The 19,711-nt window shown below is 42.1% G+C and overlaps 1 protein-coding gene across 5 annotated transcripts in view; it reads left to right on the top strand.

Moving 5' to 3' along the window:
• The window catches only part of RAB11FIP3 (RAB11 family interacting protein 3), a 247,074-nt gene that overhangs the window by 70,072 nt on the left and 157,291 nt on the right, over positions 1-19,711 (top strand). For all 5 annotated transcript variants that reach the window (XR_004541136.1, XM_033963921.1, XM_033963922.1 and 2 more), the window contains exon 2: positions 1,603-1,696. Coding sequence is in view for 4 of the 5 variants with exons in the window: in XM_033963921.1 (XP_033819812.1) it covers positions 1,603-1,696 (94 nt within the window). In the remaining variant the exon portion in view is untranslated. The remainder of the gene's footprint in view (positions 1-1,602; positions 1,697-19,711) is intronic.

Raw genomic sequence — 19,711 nt, 5'->3', positions numbered from 1 at the left:
AAACTAAAATTCCCACACATTCATTAATCACTTCTTTTTATTTTATGCTGTTTGTTTAAAAAAATGTTTTCACCCCACACATGTGTTAATACTTCATATCATATAAATATACACATAAATAACTTACTAAAACCTTAACACATTATCCCTTTCCTCAAGTCACTTTGTTTCCCCATCCATTTCCGAATACAGTTCAAATTCCTCTTACTGACTTACAAGTGCATTCATTCTGCAGCCCTTCAATATCTCTTCTCGCTTATCTCCCCCTATGCTCCCTCTCATGAGCTCAATTCATTGGGCAAGTCCCTCTTATCTGTACCCATCTCCACTGCCAATTGCAGACTCTATCCTTTCTCCCTCACTGCACTGTATGCCTGGAACAGACTGCCTGAGTCACTACATCAAACTCTGTCTCTAGCAGTATTCAAATCCAAGCTAAAACCCCACTTTTTTGAGGCTGCTTTCAACTTCTAATTCCTATTCACTGTAAGATACCCATGTCCATCCTATCATTCTCTCTGCAAGAAGCTCCCCAACCCCTATCTTTCCCATTTGTTCTGTTTGTCGTAATTGGATTGTAAGCTCTTCTGAGCAGGAACTATTACTTGTTGAATATACAGCGCTGCGTAAGCTTTTCAGCGCTAAAGAAATTATAAATAGTAGTAATAGTAGTAGTACTTTACTGGAGCTCCGTAGTGTCTGAGCCCCCTCTTACCTATACCATGATAACAGTAGAAGTCAAGGCATTTCTGAGCATGCCAATGGTTGTTCCAGACTGACCATCACAAGAAAGGTCCATAGAAAGGTGTGTAAAAATAACTGAGGCTGCTGGTCACGTGTACAATCGGGAGAAGAGGAAACATTATATTAGGGATCATATGGTGAACAGGGAGCCCATGAACCAAAACAAAGCAAACGAGATATGGGGCTTCTTTTACAAAGGTGCACTAGCGTTTATAGCGCACGCATTGGATTAGCGTGCGCTACCCGAAAAACTACCACCTGCTCAAGAGGAGGCGGTAGCAACTAGCGTGCACGGCATTTTAGCACGCGCTAATCCGCGTGCTAAGGCCCTAATGCACCTTTGTAAAAGGAGCCCATGGACTCTTTGGTAGATTTTGTTAAATAATATTAAATTAACTCCATAAATAACATTTTAAAGACAATTATCTAGCTACAGATATAGTTCAGATTATCTATATGTTCAAATAAATATTACTGAATTTCTACATATTTCAGCTATGATTTGATATAGGCGACTCGCTTTAAGCAGTTTCTGAAGATAGCTGTAGATTCAGCATGCAAAACTTCATAATTTGGTCATTTGTTGATTGTAAAGTTGCTTTATTACTGTATATTGGTGCTTGGTTTTACTTCCAGACTGTGCTGAACCCTTAAGCTACTGCCATATGCCATCCTATTCTCTGTCTCTAGGAGATTATGTGCATTGTTCTTAGACTATTCTGCTGATTTGGGTTTTCCTTATATTTTCATAACCAAGGAAAAACTTTTTCTGTAGTAATGGAGGGATTTCAGCCTTTGTGTTTTTTAATCTAAAGTGAGGCCTTTGTACTGAAGTATATTTTCCATTTGTTATTGTAGGTGAAGGACCTAACCAAGTATCTGGACCCCAGTGGACTAGGTGTTATCAACTTTGAAGATTTCAATCGAGGTATCGCAGAAATCACAAATGGAGGCAAGTGTATTCCTATCCTATTTAAGAAAGAATAGCAGGAGCAAATATTGAAGTGCACAGGTTTAAGTGTATATGGTGTTGTGATCCATAGGCAGATCCTACAGTGGCAAACATCCAGTGTCATTTCCTGGTCAATGGCATAGCTTGTGTTGCAGGAAGTTGATCCGCATCAGAATCCCACTGTTTCAAATGAGACTTCCTGTAAAGTAATAGTCTTGCCTGCTCATCTATCAGTACAAAAAATTAAGTGTGCAAGTTGGCTGTTTTAAGGCCTCTTTAAATTTTGATATAATGAATCTATAACTTGCAGAGATACCCAAGTATGGTCCTTGAAGGCCTCAACTCATTTGGATTTCCAGAATTTCCATCATGAATGTGCAAGAGATTTATTTGCATATGCTAGAATAAGTAGGAGGAAGGGGTGAGATGGGTGAGGGGCAAATGAGAGGAGGTAAAGGGAGAGAGGAAGAAATTAGAAGAGCTGGAAGGGAGAGGGCAAAGTCATTCCAGCACAAATACTTGACTACAAATGTTTTGTAGGTTCATTGAGTATAGTTATAAAGGACCTGCTATAATATACCTCTAGCTCCATGGTATTTTATAATAGTTAAACCATGTACTATATATTTCTATTTTTTATTCCTTTTTAATACTAAAGATTGGTTTGTTTTAAAACTTTATGCAGAAGCTTTCTTGAGGATTCATGTTGCTATTAAGGATATGTGATTTGAGGCAGACATTTGAGAAATTTAAGACGCAGCAAATAGCTTAGCCAGACAGCAAATTTTAGTTTGGCCTAATGGCACAATGGATAGACATGAAATATTCCTTCTGCACCTCCCTACCCCTAGCATTCACCCTCAACTCACAGTATAAATACCTGAGTCGGTAGGGATCCCCAAGCCTCACCAGCTGAAGACCTGCTCCAGTTTTCTGAAGGTGAAATTGGAACATGTGCTAGGTTCTAGCTTGGGATCACTGCCACAACCTTCAGAGGACTAGAGAAATTCTTAATCCAATGGGGCTTGAGGATTCCCGCCAGTTATATTGTGTGCTACTGCTGAGCGGTACTGAGCCCAAAATGGGTGGCTCTTCTTAACCAGGTCCACCTATGGCTACACCACTGACACACAGTGCCATAAAGTTAATTTTGTTTATTGGGATTTATTAACCAGCTTTATGAAGAGATTCACCCAAGGCTAGAAACATGAGAAAATAAAATTAGATTTTAAAAATAAAGATGTTACATATAATTCCTCATTTAGTTTCTGATTTCCTCCTTTTCCTTGTGTTTCAAAGGGAAATAACGTGGAGGTGAACATTAGAAAGATACATTGATTTAAGTCTTTATTATATACCTCCATTCATCAAGACATTGCAGTGGTATACATACAAAATATAAAACCAGAAAAGTACAGAAACATGCACATGCGGATGAAAAAGGCCAAGGTAGCAACAATATGTTGCCTGTAACCCGCATAGAATTCTAATTAATGAGAATTCAGTGGGCTATATGATTGGGGAAAGGTAAGGGGAATGGGGACTTGTATTACACCTTTTTGTTGCTTTGACATTCAAAGCGGTGGGCACTCGAGGATTAAGTGACTTGTCCATGATCACAAGGAGCAGCACTGGGATTTGATCTCACAACCTCTGGGTGCAGAGGCAGCAGCTCTACCAATGAGCCACACCTTTTCCCCACATTACTCACTGCACATAACATAACTAAAAAGTTCCAACATGGATACTTCCTGGTCCTGCCTGTTTCATACAGGACATCATAGAAACATAGAAATTGACGGCAGAAAAGGGCCATAGCCCATCGAGTCTGCCCATACCAATGACCCACTCCCTGACTTTTACTCCCCTATAGATCCCACATGAATATCCCATTTTCTCTTAAAATCTGACACGCTGTTGGCCTCAATCACCTGCTGAGGCAGCTCGTTCCAATGATCGACCACCCTTTCGGTGAAGAAGTACTTCCTAGCATCACCTTGAAATTTCCCTCCCCTGATTTTCAGCGAGTGTCCTCTGGTTATCGAGGGCCCTGTAAGACTGAAGATATCATCTTTCATCTCTATACGCCCCGTGATATACTTAAAGGTCTCAATCATGTCCCCCCTCTCTCTTCGCTCCTCCAGCGAGTACATCCGCCGTTTTTTTAGCCTTTCTTCATACGTGAGATCCCTGAGCCCCAAGACCATCCTGGTAGCCATTCGCTGAACCGACTCAATTCTCAACACATCTTTCCGGTAGTGTGGTCTCCAGAATTGAACACAATACTCGAGATGAGGTCTCACCATGGATCTGTACAATGGCATTATGACTTCAGGTTTTCTGCTGACAAAACCCCTACGGATGCAGCCCATCATTTGTCTTGCCTTGGAAAAAGCCTTCTCCACATGATTAGCAGCCTTCATATCATCGCTAATGATCACTCCTAAATCACGTAGGCCTGAGTTAAACTTAAGCAAAACTTCAACTTGGAGGTACATTGGAGTTACATTCCATAATAACCGGGTCAGAATGTAGAATGCTAAATCGTGAGTTAATTTGAGATACACCAGGGAAAGAAAGAAGTGGTAAAGCCAAGTTTTGTCATTTTGTCACCACAACAGATATGGAAGGGCATGTGTTTTACACAGGGCTGTGGAGTCGGTAGATAAATGTTCTGACTCCGACTCCTCAGTTTTTTGTACTTCAGACTCAGACTCCAACTCCAGGTACCCAAAATTTCCTCCGACTCTGACTCCTCGACTCCAACTCCGACTCCGACTCCACAGCACTGGTTAATTTTCAGATCGTTAAAATGAAATGTCAAGTTGAGAGAAATGAGCATTTTCGACACCACCTTCTTTTTGCTTTTAATCAAGGGTCTAAGGCCGCAGAAGCTGCTCGCAACATTTGTGCTGTGTATATAGTGGGTGCTATAGCTGAAAGAATCGCTCGTGATTGGTATGCCAAGTTCAAAAATGGAGTTGGTAGATAAATGTTCCTACTCCTCAGTTTTTTTGTACTTCTGACTCCGACTTCAGGTACCCGAAATTTCCTCCAACTCCAACTCCTCGACTCCGACACCACAGCCCTGGTTTTACAGAGTATTAACGAAGGAAGCCAGCTGGTTGGCATGCCTCACTTTAAAAAGTGAGGATCAGTGTCTCAAGCTTATCTTGATAATATATAGCAGGGGTCTCAAGCTTGGTCCTCAAGGGTCACAATCCTTAGGTTTTCAGGATTTCCACAGTGAATATGCATGAGAGCTATTTGTATTCACTGCTTACATTGTATGCAAATAGACCTCATGTATATTCATTGTGGAAAACCTGAAAGATTGCAGCCCTCAAGGACTGGTCTTGTAGACCCGTTACCTATAGGTAGCTAGTGGTATTCTTTAAACAAAGTCACAATGACTGAAATGTTTTGCATTGTATAAAAGTCTGATTACAGTAGTCTGAATAATATGAAGCCTTTTAAGTTCAAGTTGGTATACACCATTATATAAAACATAGAAACACTTGCAAACCAAGTTACTTGCAATCCAAGGTTTTACTGTATCTATTTACCTATATTACTGCATTAAGATTATGTGCAGACCTTAAATCCTTTAAAACATCTTTATAGACCCATCTATTTGTAAGAGCATTTAATTGTAAACCGCCTAGATATTATTTTTTGATCAGACTGTGTATCAAGATATTAATAAACTTGGAAACTATAAATGAGATGTCTTCAATATCCTTATTCCTATCAGGATTTAATTTGAAATGGGAGTCTGATGTATTTTAATGTCTAGTTTTTCTATTGAATTTGTAGAATTGTAAATTTTATGTATTTGTTGTTTTATTCATCTGTGTATGTGGGATAGAAATTTTTAAAATAAATAAAATACTGGAAGTTGGTCAGTGAGTTTATCATGGCAAATATGGAGGCACATCATGGATTAGACACAGTTTAAATTTTAAGTCTCTTTATTTTGCATTATTTTTTCTTCAAGGCAGTTTTTTGGAAATGGAAGTTTGTTGACATATTTAGCCAGTTTGTTTTGTTGAGATTAGTATTCATTTCAAATTTATAGATGTGTAAATTGGTAGAAATGAAACCTACCGTATTTTAGTGCTGTACATAAACATGTAAAAGACTGTCCTTGCTTGACAGAATTTTACAATTGGTTGAAGAGAGACAACTGGGACAAATAAGAGATTAAGGAGTTAAATTTATTATGGGAATGATTAAAACAATATGGGTACTAAACAGCTGAATAAAGGGGTTAAGAGTTAAAAGCAGCCTCAGAAAAGTGGTCTTTTAGCTTGATTTTTGAAAAATAGGACCAGAGTTAGAGCTTGACACACTGACTCAGGAAGATTATTTCAGTTGTACAGTCCAGCAAGATGGGAAAGAAAGGAATCTGCAATTGGCAGGAGAAGAGAAGGATACAACAAAAACAATTATTTATTTCTTCTATAGTGCTACCAGACGTACGCAGTGCTGTACATTAAACACGCAAGAGACACTCCTTGCCCGATAGAGCTTACAATCTAATTACGTGTTAAATAGAATTCCTGGGAAGGGATACTAAAGAGCTGTAAATCAATAAGAGCAGTTTGAACTGTATGTGGAAATGAATAGGGAGCCAATGAAATGACTTTGAGGAAGGGGTTATGTAAATGTATCAACACTGGTAGAAGAAAAGTTGTGCAGTAGAATTTTGAACTGATTGATGGGGAGAGAGATTGGGCGACATGTAAAGAGCAAGTTGCAGTAATCTTATTAGGAAGTGATGAAGTTGTGCACTCAGGAAAGCATGGACAAATTTTGGTGATGTCTTGTAGAGAAGAAACCACAAGTTTTAGCTGTTTGTTGGATGTGGGCAGAGAGAGAGGGAGGGGATTAAAATATGACACAAGGGTATGAGGTGAGATGGGGAGAATGGGGGAAAGATGGAAGTGGGTTTAGGGGAAAATATGATAAACTCAGTTTTGGCCATGTTCATTCAGATGGCAGTGGGGCATCCAGGCAGCAATGTCAGTCACCTAAAAAAAAAGATCTAGGTGTAATTGTGAATATCATATTCTCATTATAGCCTATGTTGTTTAGTATTTATACTTTTATCTGCTTCCAGCACCATTGATCATACAGACTTAGATCTGTTTTATGTAGGCATTCTGAATTTCTTTCTCCTTGACACGGCCTTGCAGAGACTTTATTTGGGTTTTCTCATCCTCTTTCTATGGATTTTTGAGTGGTGGTGATTATGACCCCATGATAGTTGCTGTGGTCTTTTTGACAGAGTGCTGCAGAGGTTTATCATTGCTTTCTGCAGCCCACAGCATCAGTTTTCCATGGTATTTTTACTTCAGATATAGGCCAGAGCTGATCCTGCTTACCGTATGTGCTTGAATATAAACCAAGATTTTGGGGCCAAAAATGGGGACTTGGTTTATATTCAAGTCAGCGCCTACCCGCACCTCTCCTTGGACCTGTTGCAGGCCTCCTCCGGGCCTGCTGTAAGACCTGATGGTCCTGTGGTGGGCCGGAACAATAGGGATCTCTCCCATCTCTTGTCCTGGCTGACTCAAAACAACTCTCACCTCCCTCCTGTCTCCTCGATTAGTAAAATGTGTACCTTTAAAATCCCTAGTGATACAGCAGTGAGCCAGGGCAGGAGTGATCTTCCTACGCTCCTGCCCCATGCAGAGCTGCTATCTGAATAATTGCCTCAAATTTTCATGGCAACCTTACAAGTTCCTTCAGTCTCATGAGAACTTGTAGCAGCCATTCAGATAGAGGCTTTGCACGGGGCAGGAGTGTAGGAAGATCGCTCCTGTCCCAGTTTTTAAAGTTATGCTTTTTATTAATGGGGGAGGTGGGAGAAAGGTGAGAGTTGTTAGTCGGCCAGGGCAGGAAGTGGGCGGGATCCCTCCTGTCCCGGCCCACTGCTGGACCACCAGGGATTTTAAAGGTATGCTTTTTACTAATTGGCGGGAGAGAGGTTAGAGTTGGTTGCGACAGGAGATGGGAGGGATCCCTCCTGTCCTGGCCCACTGTAGGGCAGGGAGGGGGGTGGGGGCTAGGTGCAGAACCTGGCAGAGGAGGACGTGAGGGAAGGGTGCTGGATGCAGGGCACTTGAATATAAACCCTTCAGTTTAAATTCTAGTCAACCATTTTTCCTCCTTTTTGGGGGGAAGAAGGTTACCTCGGTTTATATTCGAGAATATATGGTAATTTCTAAAATCTAATAAGTTCAGGATTTCCCAGCCCACTAATGCTGGAGGTTATCAATAGTATGAAATTTTATAGCTAATACCAAATAGAATGAAAAAAAATCACAATCTCTCACTGGAGTTTAGAAGATTACTTTCTGTTTATGGGGGGGGGGATGGGATGCTGATCTGGACGAAAGGTATTTATTGTAGATACTCTATAGAGAATTTTTAAATACAGATATTCACAGCCCTCATCAGCTTTTCCAGTTCCACAGCTGCAGATCTTGTTATGTTAGCAACACTAAATTACATGTTATGAGATGGCTTGAAAGAAGTAGCAGAGGAAGACTCAAGTGATCATTATCTGTGATAGCATTCGGATAGCAACAAAGCTACTATGTGAGATCAATTTGCCTTTGAGCGTACCGGCTTCAGTTTCTCTTCAATAATTCATTATCAGTTGAGGCTAATATTGCTTTGGGTCCCCAGATCCTGTGAAAACAAAAAGTAGAAGGTTAAAATAGTCATCTGCTTGCTTTCTTGGAATTAGTTAATAGAGGTATTCTTATTGCATTCTGTGTTATAAAGTGTTAAGTTTAAGTGGCATTCCTCCTTGATTGCAAAGCATTTTTAATCTCAACCAGATTCTGTTACCATGGTCACAGATACTAAGGTCTCTCTTCATTTTGTTTCTGTGGGAAAATAGCTTAGTGAATCAAGTACCATGGACTTTTTTTTAACCTGCTCCTGTTCCTCTTAGTTCAATCAGGACCAGGCCATGACCATGTATTTGCAAGTACCGATATAGAATCGAAGAACTTACATACTCTATTGCAGTGGTCTCAAACTCGCAGCCCGCCAGGTACTATTTTGAGGCCCTCGGTATGTTTATCATAATCACAAAAGTAAAATAAAACAGTTTCTTGATCACATGTCTCTTTAGCTATAAATTACAATATTATTATTAAGACTTAACCAAAAGGAAATATTTATAAACTATAAAGACTTTTACCTCATGCAAAATTGTCATTTCTTTAATAAGACATTAACTATTTTTTCTGAGGCCCTCCAAGTACCTGCAAATCCAAAATGTGGCCCTGCAAAGGGTTTGAGTTTGAGACCACTGCTCTGTTGAATGCATCTGTTGTCTCTCGTCTCAATTACTGTGACTTTCTTTACAATGGTATGAAACTGTCTTCTATCAGGTGGCTTCAGATAATTCAGCATGCTGCTGTTAAACTGCTTCACAACAGAAAGAAGTTTGACCACATCTGTCCTTTTTTTGCACGAAAAATACTGGCTTCCTATTTTGTTTAGGATTCTGTTAAAGCTGCTTCTAGTCCATAAAACATTTCATATATGCATTTATCAAATGTTTTTATACCGTTTTCCAGTTTGCCAATTGGTTCCAATCAGCAAACCTCTCTCTCTGTTCCTTCTTCACACACTATTAGGTTTGAAACAACTCCAGATACTGCTTTATCTAGTCCAGACCCTCAAATTCTCTTCTAAGATTCAAGTAGGGACTTAAAAACATTCTTTTCTGAGATGGCCTATGAAAGAGTGACAGAGGGCTGTTTGGTTCTAACTATTTCCCTTATCCTCCACTCCTCCTCTCTCCTATTTTAAATCTGTTTTGTATAATGGTTTGTTTGATGTGGTGAGGTGAGGGAAGGAGAAGAGTTAGAGGACACATAAGGAGGAGTCGAGAGCAGAAGACATGTGTTAGTGTTGTTTACTGTGAAGCAAGAGTACCTGAGCTCCTTTCTTTGATTGTCTTTTCCTCAACCTTTTAAAAACTGCATTCTGCCTGCTGAAGCATGAAGAAATTCACATCCCAAAGAACACACAAGTGCTTTTTCTCATGATGCGGTCTCATGGTTAAAGAGCGGCTTTGGATATCACTCCTGAAGGTGCTGCTGCAGTCTTACTCCAAAGCACAAGCTCTTGTTCTAAGAAAGATGGGTAAAAGGGGATGTGAAAATAACCTTCAGTGCTATAAATGATAAAAGAATATGATAACAGCAAGGTCTATATAAAATGTAAGGTTAATATCAAAAATTAAGACAGCCCTTGACAGATTTTCTTTGAATTTAGGAGCCAGCCCCCAAATTTTCACCATTGCTCTCCCTCCTCTACCATCGCCAGTGAAGTGAGGATCAGAAGAAGGGAGATCTCTTCTGAGATCTACTGCATTTCCTTTAGGGCCTAATTTACTAACTCTGCTTTCTTAGGAAAAGGAATCTTAGTAAATCATGAACTTAATGCACCCCTGAATGCAAGTGGCAGAAGTACACAGAGAGCAGTTGCCTTCCTCGTCCCTGTAATCAAATCAGCTTGTGTCTCTCGCCACCCTCACATTCTGTTGACATTCAGCTCACTCCCTTTCCCTCTACCCTATTGTCACCAGTTTCTCTCATTTTTTTAGCCCATGCTTTCCCACCAGTTTCTCATGTTTCCCTCCTTCCTTAAACCAGCCATCTCCACAGCCCTTTGCCCCTACCCCCTACCTCAGCTAGCCCTCACCATCCAGATAGTCTGTATCACCCAGCCATTCAAATTCTGGATCATAGGCAAAAAACTCAACATTAGTCAAAAATGTAATTTTCAAAATGGGAAATTATCTCGCCACTGTGCACAAGGAAAAAGAGCAAGAGACACAATTGCACGTATCTTTACTGATGTCACTTTCGCAGAATATACTGCTCAGTCCAACGCATCGATGTTCCTGCTATAGCAGGAGTCTCAAAGTCCCTCTTTGAGGGCTGCAATCCAGTCGGATTTTCAAAATTTCCCCAATGAATATGCATGAGATCTATGTGCATGCACTGCTTTCAATGCTTATTCATTGGGGAAATCCTGAAAACCTGTTATTGAGAAAGACATGGGGGAAGCCACTGCTTGTCCTGGATCAGTAACGTGGAATGTTGCTACTCTTTGGGTTTTGGCCAGGTACTAGTGACTTCGATTGGCCACCGTGAGAACAGGTACTGGGCTTGATGGACCTTTGGTCTGACCCAGTACGGGTATTCTTATGTTCTTGTGTCATGGACATTTAAATTAAAAAAAAAAAAGTCATGATTCTTCTTTTTGCTCCATAGATCAACCAGCCCCTGTGCTTAAACCTGAACTCAAAGTTTGTGCATTTTTTCCCCAAATTGATAGGCTGAAAGTTGCAGTTGCCTACATGTGGTTCCTTCAGGTCAGTTTTTGGTTTGCTTTTGGCTGTTAAACACAGGAATAATACTTAGCACAGCTCAGTCGTTTCTTTCAGCTTTTTTGAGTGCTGCTTCAGCAGTAGCATCAGTGCTTTCTTTGTTGGATAAATGGCACTAGTACTCATGGAGAGCAACCTTAGGGGCAGGGTCGTTATCTATGGCTCCATCCCTACAGTAGCCACACCCTTACCCTCCCCTAATCTTACAATCACCCCTCCCCTTTAAATGTGACATTTCCTCCTCCTCCTCCTGCTCTTCTATTACCCCCGTCCCCATTGACATCTCTTCCTTCCTCTCCTCCTTTTTTTTAGCCCCCCATTTTTTCTCCCTTATGCCTTCTGTTCTCTTTCTCTGTCTCTCTCTCAACCTCCTTCCTTTCGGCTTTCTAAAAGTGGTTGTTGGCACTGATCCCCAAACACTACCCTGGCCTCTTCTCTCATGGTCTGCCTCTCTTGACATACTCTCTCTTTCCAGTTTCCTCAGAGGTGTGCCGCAGTACAGAGAAGAGGCTGGACTGGTGGCAGGGCAGCATTTGGGAATTGCTGCTGCCGCCGCTGACTTTCACAAAGCCAAAAGGAAGGTTAGACTCGGGGAAGAGGCTAGATGCCAGACTATGGCTGCTTGAGAGGGGGGTGAGAGGTGTGAGCAAGTAAAAAAAAAAAAAAAAAAAAAAGGTGCCAGTACAACTCACCAGCATGTACCGGCACAGAAAAAGCCCCAAGTACCATAGAGATATATGATTCAGTACAACTCATGAACATTTTTTCTTTTTTAACCATTTGGATGCCTCCAGCTGATTCCTGATCAGATAAATAGTGAGCACCTCATTTAAAGATATATGATTTGCTACATTGGCAGCAAGTCAGGATCCTTATATTTTAATTTCAGGTGCAACTTTCTCATTCTGGCTCTTAATACTTACATGTGAGATAATGACATCCTTCTACCAAGGGAGATCATAAAGCAGAAGTTTATGGCTAACATAAGCTGCTCATTTTAGACTTCTGCTAGAGTTGGGAGTGGTGACGGTTAAATAAAACACCCTTTCTTCCAGAAGTGTAGTGATTCTGCTGTATTTTGCCATGCTCCCTGTTCTGACAGTAGACATACTGTTCAGTGACCCTTGGGCATTCCAGTTTGTGAAGCATAGCCAGCTAATTATAATTCAAATACTTCCTGACTAGCCCTGTAATTTTAAAAATAAAATAGTAAAAATGTGGATTTCTGTAGTTCCTTTCATGCAGATAGGTTTCCAGGGGCCCTTTCAGATTAATACTCATATTTCAGAAGAAATACTATGTATTTGGGTTAGCATTTCTGTTGCCTAGACCAGTGTTTCCCAACCCTGTCCTGAAAGAACACCAGGCCAATCGGGTTTTCAGGCTAGCCCTAATGAATATGCATGGAGCAGATTTGCATGCCTGTCACTTCCATTATATGCAAATCTCTCTCATGCATATTCATTAGGGCTAGCCTGAAAACCCGATTGGCCTGGTGGTCCTTCAGGACAGGGTTGGAAACCACTGGCCTTGACCATGAGTTGTTTTTTTTTTAAGATTAAACTAGTATGGTTGCTATGTTAGTCCATTTAAAAATGCACAGAAATAAAGGTTATCAAAAACAAAATTATAAGTTGACATCTTTTTTTTTTTTATTAGATAAAAATATATGTATTGACTAGTTTTCTGGAAATAATGCCTCCTTTCTTAGGTTGGAAATGAATGAGCAAAAGGTGACAAAACTAGAAATATATCACTGTAAGATTTTAATGATTTATTTAGTTTGAAGGGAAAGATTGGGGCAAGAAACAGATTTATGGATGGTTAGAAGATGACAAGCAGCAGAATTTTAAGGACTCAGGGTGATTTTATACACCATTTTCACACGTATAAACGGGTTCTTATAAAATAATGTTTCTAATGCAAAAGCCATACCAGTGGGTTATTCTTTACCCGCAAGTTTGTAGATGGCTTCATCTACCTTTTTCTCTTGGCTCCACTCCTGCATCTCTGGGCTATGTCCCATGTCCTCTGTTTTTCCTTTTACAAGCGAGTTTGAAGGTGTCTTTTTGATCTACTCTGATTTAGCTTTTTTATTTTTGGGCATTCATCCAAACTGTGAGACTTGCGGTGCTCTAGATGTTCCCAGTTTGATTGGGACAGCTCTGTCTGGGAGAAGACAGACTGTGGTCAGAAGTCTGTAGTTAGGAGGGCAATCCTTTTCCAGGGAATCTGCCTGGCCAGCCTGCCCTAACACTTCAGTGGCTTGAGGACCATTCCCCTGGGAGCATGACTCCCTTCTGGTTTTTACCAGATTTTGAGCACAGGCCATGTGGCCCTGTGTTGGTCCTGAGAGTTTTAGCAGATGCTGGCTGCATCCCCGTTCCCCCCCCCCCTCACCTGAAGATACATGAGGAGCTGTGGGGTTCTGAAGTCTCAGGCTTGTTCAGGGTCTAACTAGCAGCCCAAAGAAACAAGCATTTGGAGTGGAATTTCATGCTTGTCTGAGGCAGCTTTCTTCTCCATTGTCAGGCTGAATTTCTAGCTAAAGCAGGCACAGCACCAGCACAAGTGTGAGTACAGGCTATTGTAGCCTATGGGAGACATCAGGGTGGTCGTCAGATTTAGGTTTTAGAGGTTTCTAGGGCAGATATTTGGGTCCCCCACTTCCAAAAACCCCTTTGTTGAATTTTCTGAGATTTTATTTAGCTTGCCTGGGCCATTTTTTGGTGCTAAAATGCTGCTAAGGTGGCCATCTTGGATTTCCCAATTTATATGCAAATCTCTCAAGCATATTAATTAGGAGTATCCTGAAAGCTTGACTGGCTGGCCAATCCTCCAGAATATGGTTGGGAACCACAACTCTAAATAATGCTTTCAGAGTTATGAGCAAGATTTTTGCTTATTCGATTTCTGCCCGTAGAATGCTCTGGATCAGACAATGGGCGGGAGATTTGGTGTCCAAGGCCACTTTGAGCAGGTTTCCGTTCAAGGTCCAAATGCTCTTTGGAAATGGACAGGATGATCTTATAGCCAGTGTGGCAGATCATTGCCCGAAGTCCCTCTGAAATAGCAGACTGCGGGCCCCTAGGGTTCTCAATGATCTCATCAGTCCTCAGTGGGTTCTTCTGCCCGTAGATCATTTCAAGAATCTCAGTAGAGGTTTGAGGCTTCAAGAGAGCTCAGACCTCTAGTGCGCACCCCGCAGGAGCCTCTAAGAAGTCTCAATGATACCAGGTTGGTAGAGAGTGTATTGGATAGAGATCATTCATTATATGAAGAAGAAATAAGTCTTTAACATTCTCTGGAAGCTGTAATAGGAGGGGAGCTGATGTAGATACAGGGACAGTCCATTTCAGATTTTGGGACCCAGGGATTCAAAGATTTGAATAGTTTCTTCCATTGAACCTGTGAGAAATAGAAACAGAAAAAAGCGGCAGAAAAGGGCTATAGCCCACCAAGTCTGCCCATTCCAAGTATCCCCCCCCCCCTGAATTTACTCCCTTAAAGATCCCACGTGAGTATCCCATTTTTTCTTAAAATCCGTCACGCTGTTGGCCCTTATCACCTGGAGTGGGAGTCTGTTCCAATGATCCACCACTCTTTTGGTGAAGAAGTACTTCCTGGGGTCGCCATGAAACTTCCCTCCCCTGATTTTCAGCGGATGCCCTCTGGTGGTCGAGGGTCCCATGAGCCAGAAGACCATCTTCTGTCTCAATGCGTCCCGTGATGTACTTATACGTTTCAATCATATCTCCCCGTTCTCTTCTTTCCTCAAGTGAGTACAGCCACATTTTCTTTAGTCTTTCTTCATACGTGAGATCCTTGAGCCCCATGACCATCCTGGTGGCCGTTCGCTGAACCGACTCGATCCTCAGCACATCCTTTCGGTAGTGTGGTCTCCAAAACTGAACACAGTACTCTAAGTGAGGCCTCACCATGGCTCTGTACAACGGCATCATAACTTCAGATCTCCTGCTGACGAAACCTCTGCGGATACACCCCATCATTTGTCTTGCCCTGGAGGAAGCCTTCTCCACTTCATTGGCAACCTTCATGTCCTCGCTAATGATCACTCCTAGATCGCGTTCTGCTGTGGTCCTAACCAAGGTCTCACCATTTAGTACATAAGTTCTATGCGGGTTTCTCCTGCCCAGGTGCATTATCTTGCATTTTTTAGCATTGAAGCCTAGCTGCCAAGTATTTGACCATTGTTCCAGCAGCAGTAGGTCGTGTGTCATATTATCAGGTGATAAGCCTCTGCCTACTATGTTGCAAAGTTTGGCGGCGGCGTCGAACAGTGATACCCTTCCTCTAAGTCCTTGCGTCATATCTCTTATGAATAAGTTGAATAGAATCGGGCCCAGGACCGATCCCTGCGGCACTCCACTGATCACGTTTGATGCTTCGGATGGGGTACCGTTTACCACCACCTTCTGAAGTCTACCGCTCAGCCAATCCCCAACCCATGTAGTTAGAATGTCTCCTAATCCCATCGATTTCAGCTTGTTTAGTAATCTTCGATGAGGGACGCTATCAAATGCTTTACTGAAGTCCAAATATACCACGTCCAGTGACTCTCAGGTGTCCAGTTGTCTAGTAACCCAGTCAAAAAAGCTAATCAGATTAGATTGGCAGGATCTACCCTGGGTGAACCCGTGTTGGTGTGGATCACGCAGTTTTTCTTTGTCTAGGATTGTGTCAATATTCTGTTTGATCAGTGTTTCCATGAGTTTACACACTATAGACGTGAGACTCACTGGTCTGTAGTTTACTGTCTCTGTCCTGCAGCCCTTTTTGTGGAGTAGATCATCAGTATAAGAAGAACTCCAGAAAGTGTTTGGTAAAGTATAAATTTATTTTCTTCCTGGCCAGAAAGGGTGTCCAATTTGCACAAAAATGGCAAGGTAGGCACACTGAGAGCCAGATTATCAAAACTTTAAACGCCATCGCTAAACTGGTTTCCGACAGTTTAGCCTGCATGCATTTTAGCGGTGGATTATTAAAATGGCAAGCTTTCTAGTAATCTCCGACACTGCCATGCAAATAGGCTCTTCAACATTAAAATGAGCACTCCCGTGGATTCTTTAAAATCACTGAGCCATTTTCTAAGTGTAGGTTCAGCTTTTGGCGACAAATATCAGCAACTGGCCCAGGGGTGCTTGTACAGTGACAGCACTGTTTGAAACCCCAGCAGCGGGAGATATGCCCATTCTCTCCCACCGCAAACAACTTCCCCCCCCCCTCAGTGGGACAGATGTCCACTCTCTCCCGCCGCAAGTCAACCCCCTCCCTTGCAGCGAGAGTGATGCCCAGTATCTCCTACCACCAAGCGACTCCTCCAGCCCATTCTCTCCCACTGCCACATAACACCTCCCCCCCTTGCCTCTGACTCCTCTCCCTCTTACCTTGAATTAGTTGGCTGACTGGAGGGATGCCTACTCCCTCCGGCCAGCTGGCCAGCCTCTTCAAAATGGGCCTTCCCACCCTGATGCATTGGAGAGGGGCCTGAGGCTCTGATTGGTTCAGGTTAAGGTCCCTCCCATAGGGAGGGGCCTTAAACAACTTGGGCCATCAGAGCCTCAGGCCCCTTTCCGGTGCATCCCAGGATGCACTGGGGAGTTGAAGGCCCATTTTGAAGAGGCGGGCCAGCTGGCAGGAGGGAGTAGGCATACCTCCGGTCAGCCAACTAATTCAAGGTAAGAGGGAGAGGGGTCGGAGATGGGGGTGGGGGGGGGAGGTTGTGTGGCAGTGGGAGAGGGGGGGATGTTGGTTGACAGCAGGAAAGATTGGACATCTCTCCTGCTGTTATTGTTTTGGTTGGATTTTTTCTCTTTTTGCGTTTATTATACACATGTGCCCATCGCTATCTCCAGCAATGGGCACATGCAAATTTAGCGAATCTTTGCTACTCTCTGCCAACCTCATTTGCATGAGCATTTTTTTTGGAGAATGTCTTGCTTTTTTAAAATTGCTACCAGAACGGCTGCAATAGCAGTCCACGGTTTTTTGAGAATCTAGGTTTTAGTTCAGTACATTCATTAGTTTTATAGTTAGTATAAACTTTTCAGTCCCTCCTACCTGTCTACTCATTGGTTGGAGCAAGGACAGTTCACAACCTATCAGAAACTTTCTCTGCCTCTTCCGGTCTCTCCATCCCTAATTACTTTTCCCATTACTCTTAATCCTTAGACCTCTGACCATATTTACAGTTGCTCATATTTCGACACTTACTCCTCCTCTCACATGCTTGCCCCCACGTGACATCCTCGGGTTATTCTTTAAACAATAGCTCTTATGAGCCATCAGATTCTGTACTTTCCTTGATTGTAGACATTGTGTTCATATAGCATCGAGTAGTGTCCCAGGAATGCCCACCTTTCCCTTCTTCTGATTCAGCAATATATCTTACTGCTATATTCATACAGTGTTAAATTCCCTCTACTGGAATTATGTGTTATTACTTTCTGTATTAGTTGACATCTTTTATCAATATTTTATTCAATTCTCAGAACCATACGTTATTAATGCATCCCTGTGGTTAAATATGTATGTTATGTTACCCTTTTTCTTAAAGAGTGTGTGATCACCTTTATAATACCTTGCAATAATTAACACTATTAGAAATATATTAGTAATTTCATTTCTCACAAACATGATTGAATTGGATTTATTGCATTTGATATACCGCTTGAACATAGGTATTAAGCAGTTTACAACATTAAATATATGCATTGAACTACTCTCTCTGTTCCGAACGGGCTCACAATCTTAATTAAGCATACAAGAGAAGACATCACTAACATTACGGAGATATACAATAAGAGGGAGGAAAAGAAAGTATCCCATGGAAAGTAAAGAACATTGAAGGCAAAGAAACCCCCCCCTCAAGATCCAAGAAAATGAGTATTAGAGTTACATTATAAGGGAAGATAGAATAGTTAAACTAACAATCTAAATTTATAAATATCAATAAAAGGAAAACAAGATTAAAAATTAAAGTAAATTCTAGACTGTTTATAGTTCTGAGTTTCATTCCAGCCCAATAGACACAACAAATGCCTTAATTTAATTTATTATCCAAGAAAGGCTAGTCACTAGTGCAATACAGTCAAACCTCGGTTTGCAAGTAACGCGGTTTGCGAGTGTTTTGCAAGACGAGCAAAACATTCTCGCAAATTGTGACTCACAAACCGAGCGTTCACTCGATTTGCAAGCATCACTACCCCCCGCCCGCCCACCCGTGAACACCCTCCCCCCGAGAACCGGCATCGCTCCCCCCCGTTTGCGAACGCCCCCACCGCACGAACCAGCATCCTCCTCCCGCCCAAACAGAAGCCTTACCCCATCTGGCACCGGCACGCAGCCCAGAAGACGTGCCGGTGAACGAAGATCCTTCCTGTTGCCTGGGCCTTGAGCATCTGCGTATGCTCAAGGCCTTCTGGTTCTCGCTCTTCTAAGGGGAAACTCGTTTTGATATATGTGCAATTTGGTTTACGAGCATGTTTCTGGAATGAATTATGCTCGTAAACCAAGGTTCCACTGTATCTAGCTAGATACATTCGTTAATGGACTATGGATTTATCCAAAGTGAAGATGAAAGAGAATAGGTTTCAATAGTTTCCAGAAGGAAGAGTAAGAAATTCTCTTGAAGAAAGAGACCTGGGAGTGATGGTGGACACAACATTGAAGGCGACGGCACAGTGCGCCTCAGCCTCAAGGAAAGCAAACAAAATGTTGGGTATCATTAAGAAGGATATCACGACCAGGACGAAGGAAGTCATCCTGCCACTGTATTGTGCAATGGTGCGACCGCACCTGGAATACTGTGTTCAGTACTGGTCGCCGCACCTCAAGAAGGACATGGCAGTACTTGAGAAAGTCCAGAGAAGAGCAACTAAACTAATAAAGGGCATGGAGGACCTCTCTTATACTGACAGGCTAAAAAAGTTGGGGCTTTTCTCCCTGGAAAAGCGGAGACTTAGAGGAGACATGATAGAAACCTTCAAGATCATGAAAGGTATAGAAAAGATAGACAGGGACAGACTTTTCAAATTAAGGGGAATCACAAGTACAAGGGGGCACTCAGAGAAATTGAAAGGGGGAAGGTTTAGATCAAATGCCAGGAAGTTCTTCTTCACACAGAGGATGGTGGATACATGGAACGCGCTGCCGGAGGATGTGGTGAGCAGGAACACGCTACAGGGCTTCAAAGAAGCTTTGGATAGGCACTTGGAGGACAAAGGGATAGAAGGGTACAGAAAAGAATAGAGGTAGAGGTAAGTTATAAAATTAGTCAGGGAGCACTATTCAGGCAATGGGCCTGATGGGCCGCCGCGGGTGCGGACCGCTGGGCGAGATGGACCTATGGTCTGCCTCAGCGGAGGCAACTCTTAAGTTCTTAAATGATGAAGTATGGAATTCCAAAGGCAGGGACCCGCATATGAAAAGGCTCTTTTCCTTGTTGCTTGAAGTTTTATTACTCTAGGACCTGGAATTTCAAATTAGTCATAGAAAGAGCTTACCATCTAGTCAAGACAGGCAAACTGTAAAAGAAGGTGCATCAATATACTGTGCTCAGATGGGGGAAT

This window comes from Geotrypetes seraphini, chromosome 11 (genome assembly GCF_902459505.1).
Source record: "Geotrypetes seraphini chromosome 11, aGeoSer1.1, whole genome shotgun sequence".
Lineage (NCBI taxonomy): Eukaryota > Metazoa > Chordata > Amphibia > Gymnophiona > Dermophiidae > Geotrypetes > Geotrypetes seraphini.
This window is presented reverse-complemented; position numbering and strand designations above follow the sequence as displayed.